At 27.3% G+C, this 13,729-nt stretch overlaps 1 protein-coding gene across 8 annotated transcripts in view; it reads right to left on the minus strand.

Moving 5' to 3' along the window:
* Positions 1 to 28: 28 nt before the first annotated feature.
* LOC102679525 (arfGAP with SH3 domain, ANK repeat and PH domain-containing protein) overlaps positions 29 to 13,729 on the minus strand; it is a 35,676-nt gene continuing 21,975 nt past the window's right edge. For 2 of the 8 annotated variants that reach the window (XM_031515331.1, XM_031515329.1), the window contains 17 exons: positions 12,266 to 12,338; positions 10,824 to 10,969; positions 10,444 to 10,698; positions 10,065 to 10,150; positions 9,739 to 9,895; positions 9,394 to 9,658; positions 8,909 to 9,136; positions 8,439 to 8,661; positions 8,177 to 8,357; positions 7,785 to 8,060; positions 7,587 to 7,706; positions 7,290 to 7,512; positions 6,935 to 7,216; positions 6,654 to 6,820; positions 5,648 to 5,716; positions 2,350 to 2,730; positions 29 to 2,011 (listed from right to left, as the gene is read on the minus strand). In XM_031515331.1, the coding sequence (XP_031371191.1) occupies positions 2,515 to 2,730; positions 5,648 to 5,716; positions 6,654 to 6,820; positions 6,935 to 7,216; positions 7,290 to 7,512; positions 7,587 to 7,706; positions 7,785 to 8,060; positions 8,177 to 8,357; positions 8,439 to 8,661; positions 8,909 to 9,136; positions 9,394 to 9,658; positions 9,739 to 9,895; positions 10,065 to 10,150; positions 10,444 to 10,698; positions 10,824 to 10,969; positions 12,266 to 12,338 (2,967 nt within the window). In that variant the 3' untranslated portion in view covers positions 29 to 2,011; positions 2,350 to 2,514. The other 6 variants (XM_031515333.1, XM_006609918.2, XM_031515334.1 and 3 more) reach the window with 6 other exon arrangements.

Below are 13,729 nucleotides of genomic sequence, written 5' to 3' on the forward strand. Positions count from 1 at the left end.
CGAACAGTAAAAATTTACAATCCCTTACGAAAAAAATTACAGTTCCCTTTAATATACATTGAGCTAGCAGGCGTTTACAATTCTCTCACTCACAAAAATGTTTTCTTTGGTTTCATATATGTTATGTGTTTCAAATAACAATATTAAACAAACAAAAATTTCAATTCGCTTTCGGCGCATAAATCTCGGTTGAATCGCACACGTATTGTTCTATTATTCTTTTCTTTCTTTTATATTCTTTCTTTTCTTCTCATTTTATATATATATATATATATATACTATATATACTTAATGACTAATAAATCTCTAACTTCATAATTCTATTTCACAATATATATATATATATATAATTTTATATATATATTTACTAACAAATATAATATGGCATTACAAAAATGTACATACGCTTGTAACCACGTGATCTTTAAGAATCGAATACGCTAATAATACTATCGGTGTCATGCAATATTTTAATGTCGTTCTTTTTTTTTCAGGAGATAAGGACACTCCCTTTTTAATATCCTATATTTTATGTTATATCTTTTTCAGCGATCGACGCCGTTGGCTGTATCTACCACACCATCACGAAAATGTTTTTCTATTAATTTCTTTTTGTTCTATTCGCCTGGAACGCAATTGCATATAGAATATATTCAGCATTGGCAGTACAGAAAGAAGTGTGCGCCAGATACTTAAAGACATGCAACAAATTACAGAATTTGAGTTCTGTATTCTTTCTCTTGTTTTTTCTTATAATAATATGCATACAAACATGCACACACTCACGCACGCATACATACACTTATTTTTTTCTTTTTTTTTTTAAATCTTTATCTCTGTATACACGAAATTGTGCACATTTACCAAATATGATTAATATTTCGATCGAATATGTGTTGTTCTACGTAGTAGAATTGATAATCAACAGCTAACAAGATAAACCAGTATCCTCTGTTAGTTGTAAATTTAATATGAACGAATATTGTAATTTATAATAGATTTGCTTCGATTGCAACGCCCTGTTCGATTATCATAAACATGTATGATGGTTTTATTTTATTAGCGTATGGTTTTTCAATTTTTTTTGTTGAATCCGATTCATAATACTAATAATTTATACTGAAATATATTTTATATCACATTTTCTGTTTGTTTATCGTCGGCCTTCAGAACGATCCAGTCTTCGATTTCTTCATCTTGTTCGAAACAATTGGTGCTCAACTTATTCCCATTTTTCTGGCATTGAATGTATTTTTTATTGAAATTTTTAAATTGTAGATTTGTATAAGATTTTTCTTTACGTTTGAGTATCCGACTTGAATAGGCACGTCTAGGTACAGCACATGAAGTATCAAAGCTATAGTCTGAACAATATTAATTGGTTTCTTAAGCTCTTTTTTTTTTGAGATTATTAAGAATGAAAGAAATTGTTATATACTTTTAACTATATTTAATAATATAAACTTGCATCAATAACTTTCTTTGTATAAGTTTTTATATGCTTTAAATTTTTACTTCACTTCGTTTTATTTTATAAAATAATTCCTTCAAATTATTTTTTTTTTGTAGTTTTACTACATGTTTTAAATATTTAAAAATTATGATCATATTTAAAATTATGATCATTAGAATATTTTAAGTTATGTTTCTTAAATTGTATGCAATTGATAGCATGATGAGAGTTTATCTATTTGTAACTTTGTATAGCCAATTTATTTTGCTCAGGCTATAGTAACTACTTCTCTTCTCCATGATGTTTCTAATGATTCTCAAAGACAAACTTTAACTTTTTCAACTTTCATATTGATTTTTTTAGTCAGATATTATTTCTTTTTTTAATGAAGTCTTCAATATTTATGATTTCCTCCTCTCTAACTTAAGCAAATATTTTTTAGACGAGTATTTTCTCATATAATAATTATTAAAATCTCTTCTTTTAGCAAATCAATATGCTTCTCTGGAATTGTTTCAAGTTATAAATTGAGGAATTATTTCAAATTTTGTATAATTTCTAAAACAGAATTAAAAACAATAAATATTCATGAGTCAAAATATTACAATGAAATTAAATAATATAAAGAGTTTGTATCAACAAAAGCATGATGGAGAAGGTTTACACTCTAAGCATGTTTCCATATTTGATTGAAGCACAACATTATTTGTTTATAACAAATTGCATATATATCTGTATTTCATTTATGTATAGAAACATGTTTAAAGTATTTAACTTTTTCCGTTATCACGTGCAACATATCATAAAAATTCATTATACATTATCTTCACTTCAAACGATAAAGACTTCACGTAAAATTTAAAGCCTAAAATTAATATTGATAGAGAGAAAAGTACCAAGAGAAGGAACCCACGATTTTTTAAAAATTATGGAACTGAATGCTTCATCCTTTGTGTTCAATCTTTCGGTTTCCTCGTCCAAGATTTCCTGCCGAGACTAGCGATGCTCACGGAGCTGGCAGTACTGGAGACACTTGCCAACGAGTTCAGGCTTACCGAATGTTAATCTTGCAACATGTGCACGAAACTAATCGGGAACATTCCTCTTCTTTCAGGCGCTCGTTCAAGAGCGCCTTCCATCCAGTTGTCATCATCGGTTTGTTCATTTGTTACGATGATCACCTCTCCTTCCCGGAACGACAGCTCATCCTCGTTATCCGCTTCGCAATCATATAATGCTCGACAACGTCGTAATCCGCTTAAGGTCGATGAAGTTGGCTAAAAGGAGATCGAAGAAAATAATGGTTAGTCGTAAAATGGTTAACTACATGGATAAATGACACATCGAATGTCCATTTTCGTATGTATTTTTTCTTTTTTTTTTTAGTTTTTTTTTTTACAAATGAAGCAAGCACTCTTTAACGAACTCACGACAGCATTGATCGTGTATCGAATTAGGAGCAATATGAAGAATTCCTTGGATCGCAAGGATGGTTAAATTGGAAATTCTAGAAATGGAAAAAAAAGAAGGAGGACAGCTTTTTTCAAGATTTTATGCAGATCGTGCACGATTAAATATTTTCTTTCTTTTTTTTTGTCACTATTATATATTTGGTTCTTTTTTATTTTTATTATTTTTTTTTTTCTATATTTTCTTATTTGTCATAATATCAGATATCATGCATGGAAGGAACTATAGTTTTAAAATCTGTAATGAAACACTAACACATTGCGTACAGTATTTTTTAATTGTTTGATTCTGTAAAACGATTATTATTTTTGCAGATAAAGATAAAAATTAAAGTTTTGTTTGTATAGATATTCAATAATTTAAAAATATATAATATTCAAATATAATCATTGTAATTTAACAAAAGTTAGAAGTATACATTACATAATTTTAATATGAAAAATACATTTTTCTTTCTGAAACTTTTTTTAAGAAAATAACCAAATATCTATACAAATTCATATAAATATTTAAATAATATTATTAAATATTAATTTTTTATATGATTATTGTGCCAGTATCTGCATATATTATTATAATATTAATTAAGATACCACAACAACAATTTTTATAAATATTATATATACAATGTTAATATGATATCAAAATACATTGTTTTGTGAAAATAAAATATTAATTGATGACCTATAATTAATGTTTCTATTTTTCTTGTTTTCTTTTCTTCTTTTCATTTTAATAAATATTTATGAATGTGTTTGCAAATATTCATATAATAATAATTTCTTTATTGATATGTTTAAATATAGAATTTGAACTAAAAAATTTTTGTTAATATGATTTATGATATGAGAATGATTTCATAAAATCGATTTCATTAAATCGATATTAAATACTATTTGTTCAGAAATAGAGGAATAATGAGATTTAAATGATAATGTGATGTGAACTATAAATAATATGATAAAGCTGATCTTTTACAATCTACTTTTTACTAATAAACAATTCTTTTTACTCTCCGTTTTACATTTTGACATGCATTTGTTTTGAAATATTTTTCTTGCGACATATTTAAGCTGCATCCTATTTAACTGAAACTATTTTATAAATTTCAACAGGCATTTAGCAAATATATTTTACAATTCTTTTGCAAAAATTTTTGTTGAAAAATATTATATAAGCTGCATTATATTCAAATTAAGTTATCTGAAATTTAGCAAGCAATTAGCACTTAATAATAATAATAAAAAAACACAAAGCGAAATACTTCATAGCCGTACGCAATATGTTGTGATATGTTTGTTTATAAATTTAAAAAGGGATTTTGTTTAAAAAGAATTACAAAATTATACATAATGTAAATATTATGTAAGAATTATTATATATATAATTATATAATAAATAATATATATTATATAGAATATTCATATTTGTGAAATACTTTTGGAGATTTAATTTTAGAGATCAAAGTTTAAAATAAGAAAAAATTGAAACTTATTTTTTAAGTTTGCATTAAACTAACTAAAACGGAAATAGGATACAGTAACAAAGACAGAACAATTTTACTTAATTTACAATAAGCCTTAACAAATATTTTTGTATATGAACTTTTATATTTATTTTTTAGAAAAATCGACTCTCCAAAAATATTTCATGAATACATTAACATCCTATATCATTTTACATTTCAATAAATACATAGTTATAAATATTAATTTCAAAATATCTATATCATATCTATATAAAATCTTATTACTATGTAGTAATCTACATTATACTTCATTTCTCCATGATTCATGATATTAACCATTAATCTTGCTTCTAATTTAATTCATTTAGAAAACTTATGAGGTAATATTGTATCAGAATAATTTCAGTGCCATTATCAAACATAAATTTTGGACAAGCTCATGCGAAAATTAGATTCCAAAGCACATAGATACATTCCTAGCATGATATATTCTAATTAACGAAAATCTTACATTCATAGTTAGCATTGGGAAAGCATGAACATTTGCCAACAGAATCACATTAACGATCCAGCGTTAGATTTGTTCTAATTAGATGTTTCACTGCCAGATAGGTTAGAATTGTAAATATAATTCAAAAAAAAATTCACGAAATAAAATACTTTTGCGTAGAAATTGAACAAAATTGTTAAACACAATTATGATCACGATAAAAATTTTAATAAGTTAATTTAAACTTAAAAGATGTTATATTTGTATAAATTATACCTAAAGCACTGACGATGATTACGGATAGTACGACTGATCATGCAATGTTACTACACTTGAAAGAGATATTCAATGACACTTCTGTGTTAGTAATTTTAACTATTTTAATCAAATTCATTGCGTAAATCTGCCTGATAATAAATTACTTTAATGAAAGATGCATTAGAACAAAAATTTAACAATCAATTCGAGAAGCTGTAATATATACATTCTTATATTAAAATTTAAATATATAAATAAGGAACAAAACTTAAAATAATATATATATAGAAAATATCTAAAAGAAATAAAGTTGTGAAGAATATGCAAAGAAATAAATAATAATAATAGCAAATAGTATATTCAAGAATGCTTATTTTCAGCTTTTGATTTATGATTATGCAAATGATCAGATTGAAAATATAAGATTTTTTTATTGGAATAATTATATAGAAATAAGAAGAGATATTTCAAGTGTAGCAAGCTGTAATGTGGGATGGCTGATGTTTACCAGATTCAGATTTGGGAGCAAAGATGAAGGCTCCTCTGCGTAGCTCTCTAGTCTGGCCCGGTCCCTTCGCTGTACCAACAATGGTTAATAACAAACCATAAAGCACTGTCTTTGAGATACATGCAGTGTCTAATTACCAATTCAAAAATTATCAATTCAAAAAAAAAGAGATTATATGTTTTGAATTTTTTTCTTTTTATTTTCTAAAAATTTTGATAAAAAAGATTTAATATTTAACACTAATGCTAAATAAAGAATTAGTGATTCTTTTTATAAGAATATTATATGATAGAAATTTTAAGTAATTCTTTAAGTAAATTTTTTGACTTGTTAAAATTATTATATTATTATTTACATTTTGCTCCAGTTATTTTTTGAATGAATGAATATGAATTTGAAAATCATGATTTATGATTATGAAAATGATTATGCAACATAGAAAAAAATATGAATTATGTTGTTGCAAAGGTTTACCATTAACAAAATTTAATAAAAATGTGAACAATGGATATACATATATTATATATTTAAATAATAGGTGAACACATGTGATTAGTATGATATGCAAAATACCAAAAGATTTTGAAAATAAGAATCGAGGAAAAGTTATTCATTATCTTCTACATGGGAACAATGATAGGAATAATATTGTGTTAATAATATTTTTATAGTTAGTACATTAAAATTAATGATTGTTACATATGAACGGATCTTTATATGTACATACGTATGGTGATGAAAGGTTATGTTAAATATCTATCGGTATCGATGTCTGATAATGCGCCAAATAAAATACAAAATAAAATAAAATATCATTCGCCTTAGCGTGAAATAATTGAATGAACACGCAATACATAGTTAAAAATAATAAAAAAAAAAAAAAATTATAAGTTATTCCTCGATTTCTTTGATTCAGTATTTTATATTTTGTTTTCGTTAAAAAAAAAGATTATTCTATTTCCGTATATAAATATTCATACAATTAAATAAAAATAAGAGAACTTACCTTACGTGGAGGTGGAATAGGATTACCCAAACCATGATCCGAACACATAGAACTTAACGACTCGCTGCTACGTCCATTACTCAATCTTGAGGAATTGATACTAGATGGAGCTGGGGGAGGAGGATTCCTTGGTCTTTGAAGCGTTGAACTATTTACTTTGTCCGTACCTAATAACAGACAAAACCAAATAAATTTCGAAAACAAAAAGAATCGGAAGATTCTAAATTTACCCGAACTAAGTGACAATTCGTAGAAGAGTTTGCGTGAATTTTTAAACGCACCGTGTCCCGTTGAAGAATCTCCACTGGGCGATCTTTTATGATGTTGACTGTTTAATGTATTTAACGCATGTGGTAGAGTATGTAAAGAATGCCCAGCTAAGATAGGTTCGCTCGTTGTACGGCTATGCGTTGACGCTGCTAAGGACGCGGACGAAGGTAGTGTACCATAATGAGAGGAAGGTATACCACCTGTACTTCCAGCCGGTGGTGGTGGGGGTGCTACACGCTTCTTCAATGATCCGTGAATATTGACCGAAATATCTGGCGCCATGGGTGTAGGTACTGAAAATAACAAAAGGATTTTAATATATAATTTACAAATAAAAATGTGAACTCTTATAGTAATAAGATATACCAGCAACAGGTTTTCTTGATTGAGGTGGCGGTGGTGGAGGCATTTGTTGTCTATTCGTTGAAGAACTTGGAGAAGAACCACTTTGTAAACTGTCACATGTACTACTTCGACTACGTAAAGTCACTGGCGAATCTCCTGATCCAGCACCACCACTACTACCACCACCACCCACATAAGAAGGTGGCCTACTACGAGATTTCTTCTCAGGTGTTAAACAACCATTCTAATAAAATATATATTAATTGAAACAACTGATTTTAATAATTTTATTTTATTATTCTTATTACTTAAACATACCCTATCTTCTATTATTGTTTCGTCATCAGAAAAATCGGTAGATCCTTCATCATGCGAGAGATTCCAGTCGATATTAACATTGTCAAACAATGTCTTTTGTCTTTGTAGAGCATGACTCAACTAAGAACAATGAAACAGTTAATATATGTACGATATATTATTGTTATACAAATTAATCTATAACTATAATAGCATTACCAGTTCTTTACAAGTGTGGTGTCCCATTTCCTGTGCAATATCAAGTGGAGTTTTATCCTGCTTATTTCGATGTGTTGGATCAGCACCTGCTCGTAGCAAGAGCTTCATTGCTTCTGCTCTATCGTGTCTCGCGCAAAGATGTAAGGCTGTTTCCCCGTCGATAGTGCTTCTGTCTATACCACCTGTCGACATATTCTGTACTAAGAAATCTATAATATGCAAGCTGTTTCCCATCTCACGTAAGATTGCTAAATGCAATGCTGTTTCACCCAGATCCTAAAAGAAAGACAAATTATAATTTTTCAAATTATTACAATTTAATTAAAAATTCATAATAAAACGAAGCTTTATTTGTTTTATCTTATATTTTTATAATTTAATTAAAATCATACCGATGTAGGTAATGGTGCTGCTAAATCTACATTTTCTGCATAAACTTGTAAAAGTTGTTGCAAGTCACGATTATTAACTGCATGTTCTAAATCAGAAAGGAGATCTCTTTCATCTGCACAAGTGTTCATCACGTATCGTTTATCCACATATTTAGCTCTTATAAATTCGTATCTTTCTTCCCTATAAATAAAACATATTTAATCACAGATAATCTATAAAATGAATAATTTATATAAAATTTAAATTTATATAAATTTATACATCGTGGAAGTTGGTGTTGGTTTATGATTATGATGCAATGTAGCTTCCATTACTTCGTTAAACGCCTGATTAGTCATGTGTCGTGCAAGAAGTAGTTGAGCAGTGCCTACATTATCCAATGTCAAAGACTGTATTCTAGATATATGTACTCCTAAATCACGATGAATTCCACTGCATTCTATACACACGATTATGCCAAAATTTGTAGAAAGCCATGTAGCATCTATCAAACAAAAAAGAAAAAAAAAAAAAAGAAAAGAAAAAAAATCATTATTTTTTTTATATATGTTTAGATTTAGATATTTATGATATATAAAAATGATCTACATTACAAGTGTTTCTTAACATTATTATTAAAATAATATTAATAATAAAATTTAGTTGAAGTATAATTTGTACAATTTGAGATGAATAAAAAGAAATATATATTTTGTTAATGTTTTATTCTCAAAATATATTCATAGTTTTACCATTTTGCGAAGAACAGTCACAGCATTGATCGTTTCCAGGTAACCTCATGACACAACGTATAACAGCCTGTTGAAGTTCAACTAAACTTGGATTTCCTGTACCAGCTTCAGCTTTACCACTTGCGTCGAATGCTCGAAGCAAAGCACGTTCCTTACAGTTTACTAAAACGGACATCCATGCTCGTTGATCAGCTTCGTCTTCCGCTTGAAAGTGATACGTTCTATTGTCTGCAATCATAAAGATCAAATATGTTAGTGATATTTTTTTATTTTTAAATTACTTCATTAATATTTAAGCATAATTATTAGTCTTTAAAAAATAGTCTTTTAAAAATTTGTACATATATAAAATGAATAATTCCTTAGTATTATTTTTTATATCTACTATATCTATTTTTATTTTATATTAATAATATATTATTAAGCAATCTATCATGAACAACTAAATTTCGCCTTAATGTCAATAGGTTAACAATTCAACTTACAACTAATTAAATCGAAACCTCGTTTGTCATCCGGTACTAGCTTGATTTGACAAGTTAATAAATTCACTCTCGTTGGTGGCTTATTCTCATCCGCGTGACAAATGTCCAAATAACCTTCGGCTTGAACAGCACACCGTCTCTTTTGCCAAACTCTTCTCATTTTTCCCTCGCTTTTCTTCAACAAATGACCGGATCTAGTAACACCATGCTGCTTATCTCCTTGCAATTGGTGAAGCGAATATCCTGCATTCGCATTTACGTTTAACTGAAAATCGCATAACATTAAATCGTTGTAGTTCAAATTGCGAAAAGGACCATGCTATACGAGCACAATGGATAATTTACCTCTTTGTCGCAACCTGAGCTTCTAAGGAGATTTCTCAGTTCTGTTAATCGTCTTCTTTCCTCGTCTTGTGTTTGTCTGATCTTTTGTAATTTTACACTGAGATCCGCTACGTATGAACCAAAGTGTTCAATGGTTTTTAGGCCGTCTTGAAAGTAACTGTGAAATAAAAAAACGATGTAAAATATATTTCATGAAAAGAAATTTGAGGGAGAAAAATTGATATTTATTATATATATATTTGAATCAATCTCTTTCACATAAAAAGATAATATTCTTATTTATAAATAATTCATAATCAACAAATTTAATTTTCATTTTCGCTTACTTGGTTTGTGCATGATAATATTCGACTAGATGCTGCAGCAATTCAATTCCTTTTTTCGTTTTGATTTCGTTCACTTTTATAAGATACTGAAAAAGAAATAAAAGAAGATACAATTTTTTGTTAATGTTTTTAATTTGACGTTAAAACTCGAAATTTATTTAAAAAAAAATCAAAATTTAATATTCAAATTTTAATCTTCAAATAATTTAATCCGAATAATTTTTTTGCAAAATAATTAAAGAAAAGATAAAGGTAATTCTTTTTGCAAAATTTAAAAAAGAAAATCTGTGCTATAAATTACACCAATCCTCCCATAATAAGCACATATTGAGAACAGAGAGAGAATCGTTCGTTCCAGATTCGTTTCGGGGAGCCTCACCTCGCACATTTGCAATTGAAACAATCTTCTCTCTTTCTCCATCTCGTCGGCGATCTCAGCCGGCGTCACTTCCGTCCGAATGAGGCCAGCCTCTTTTGCGTGTTGCTTCTTTTCCTTCTCGATTTTCGCGTATTTAGCCTCGTAATCCTTCCACGCCTTTTCGAACGGCCTTTTCAAGTCACCTTTCACACCTCGTAGATCCCCTTTCAGCACCGAGTCCAGGGGAAACATAACGATGTTGTTAATGTTCTGCATCTATTAAAGAGAATTTTTAATTAATTGAATAATTTTTAATTAATTGCATAACTCGTTCAATTTCCACATAATAAAGGGAGGATAATAAGTAAATATTTTTAAAACGTTTATTTCTTTTTAGATACCAGAGTTTTCATCAGAGCACTCAATTCTTTTGTGACGACCGCAAATTTCAAAAAGGCAGCACCGATATCCGGTTCCTGTTCTTTCAAGGCGGCATCTCCAAGCCTTTCCAACGCCCTTCCGAGATAAACCTCGTTATCGACGTGAGCTGTAACGCGAAAATATAAGAATTAATTAAAAAAAATTGCTTTATCATACGATATTTTTAATTGTTATAATTTTAAATTATTTCTATATTATTAAAAATCTGAATTTTTATTACCCAATTAAAAATTATTACTTAATTATACTGGAATATTTAAATTTAATATTTTTTAACTCCATAATTTTTTTAAAAAATCTAATTATGATTTAGTAATTGCTATTTTCTACTTAAACAAACGTTAATTATACAACATTTTTCTCAATTATTTTTTTCACCAAAGTTTTTAAAATAACTATTATTTGATCTTTAATGATACATTTTTTATACTTCTCTAATATACATATTTTGCGTATTTCATAATATATTTATATTATAATTAAAATACAAATATAACGATAAATTTTCCACCTTAATTGTACATCTGCTTTAACTTGAGAAATATAATATCATTAAAAAAATGAAAAAACGAGAAAGAAACGAACTTTAATGCGAATTTGTCACGAAAGATCGCCTGTCAAAGATCAATTCACTCGATCTCGTTATTATGTTAATACACGATTCTAATCTGTAAATATCCAAATTTTGTAATTCGTATACACTTTTTTCTTGAAACGTTCATTTGCATAATTATTGAGATCACGAAAATTTCGTAATTGAACAATTAATTGAAGATGGATTAATTAACGAAACTTGTATAATAATCTGTGAAAATAATTATTTCATTCGAATTAATTCATTAAAGTTGCTAACTAATTGTAAATCCAACTATATAACTAATATAGAAAGTAAAGAAAAATTGTATCCTTGAAACTATAACTATATTTAGAAACGTCAAATATAGGGCACGTGATCGATTACACCGACGAAAAAGAGACAGAATATATTTTAATATTTTTCTAGTCATTTTCAAATCCGTAAATTATTATAAAAAGAGAATGTATTATTTAAATAAATATTAATTAATGCATATATATATAATATTTAAGCACACAATTTTTAAATTAGAAATTGAATTAAAAATTTACTTCTTCCGTTAGATCCAGAGTTAATATAATATTATAAACTATATATATTTCAAAATGTAATTTAATAAAATATTTTTCATATATTTCAAATATATTTTTCTATCTATTACAGAAAAATTCGAGCTTTTATTATTTTATCTTTGAAACAATTTGATTTCATTACAGATCGTTATATAAACAAATTAACAAATTTTCATTCTATGTTATTTGAAAGGTAAAAAGAAAAAAAAAATAAATAATAATAATGACAAATAAATGATCTTATTTAACTTACCGTTTCCAGAATTGTGAATGGCTTTGATCGCTTTCTTCAGCTTCGTCAATCCATCTCTGTCGAAGTCCAGCGTCTGTAACAAATATTACGTAAAAATTAGGTAAGTTCTGCAATTTCTACTCGTTCTTATTCTAGATTATATGCGATAGAGATCACACACAGTCAAGTGAAAGGAGATATACATATATACGCTTCTGCTTTATAATCCTCGAATAGCGGAAACAGGATTACGATTCATACTTCATTGTGCTGATGTGCATTAAAAGTCAATTAAGACTGACACCGTCCATCTTGAATCTTTCAAGCTGCTTAAACGAGGATTATTTAATTCATAGAAAATGTAATACGATCGCAGGATTAATTTGAATTTAAATCTTGGATTAATTGTATGTTTGTTATTATTCAATGATGCGTTATATCTTACAAGATTATTCAAAATAATTATCATTTCTTAAAATTAGATTTATATAAAAATTATTCGTTATGATGATTTTAATTCCTATAATAAAAAATAAGAGAAACCATAGATAGTCGGATAAACATATTTCAAGACAATTTATTATAATATTTAATTAGATTTAGTTTGGCTAAAATATTTGTTTTTAAAATTCATTTTTAAAATATTATATTCTAGTTAATAGATTCCAATTATCTTTAACTGTTTTTAACTAGCTTTTAAAACTAAAACTCATTTCCATATTTTTGAATTTTTTATTATTTAGTCTTTTCTAAAAATAAGACTTTTATATTATGCTACTTTAGTATTACATAAAAAAAAAAACACCGTTTTTTTAAACTACAATCATCCATCATATCAAATTATCTACTATCTTATCATTATTGACTTCTATTTAGATTGATTTCTCTTTTCGAAACAATTTTAATATTTCTCGTAATATACAATATCACTTTATTTTCGATCAAAGCAAGTACAGTTTCTCGAAAATTTCTTCATTTTTATTGTACGAAATATCCAATTTTCTCGCGATTTCTCTTAATGAAAATATCTTCTACGTACACCTTAATAATGGCATATCCAAGTCTCTTGTGTTAATTCTTTCCATTGTACTACTTTGAATTATCTTTCCACGAACTATAGTTGCTCTCCTATAGTTAGTCTCCAAAATTTTATCGACACTAATACTATAAATTCAATTCATTATATAATACCGGTTGAGGATTATTTCTAAAATATAAATTATAAAGAATTTGCGTTAAATGAAGCGAGAAGAGATAGTTCTATTTCTCACACTATTAGCTCACTCTATCTCTAATATTTGTTAATAAATAAGCCTTAAAGAAATTAATATGAAATTCTTTAAAAATGTTTTACGAATACGTTAACATCATAACATATTTTAAAGATAAAGAAAATGAATATTGAATTGATGATACGTAATTAAGAAACAAAAGTTTGCTTGGACAATATTTAATTACAATTTTTTTTTGAAAAAAAAAAAAAAA

The sequence above is a fragment of the Apis dorsata genome, unplaced genomic scaffold, assembly GCF_000469605.1.
Source record: "Apis dorsata unplaced genomic scaffold, Apis dorsata 1.3 scaffold_65, whole genome shotgun sequence".
In the NCBI taxonomy this organism is placed as follows: Eukaryota; Metazoa; Arthropoda; class Insecta; order Hymenoptera; family Apidae; genus Apis; species Apis dorsata.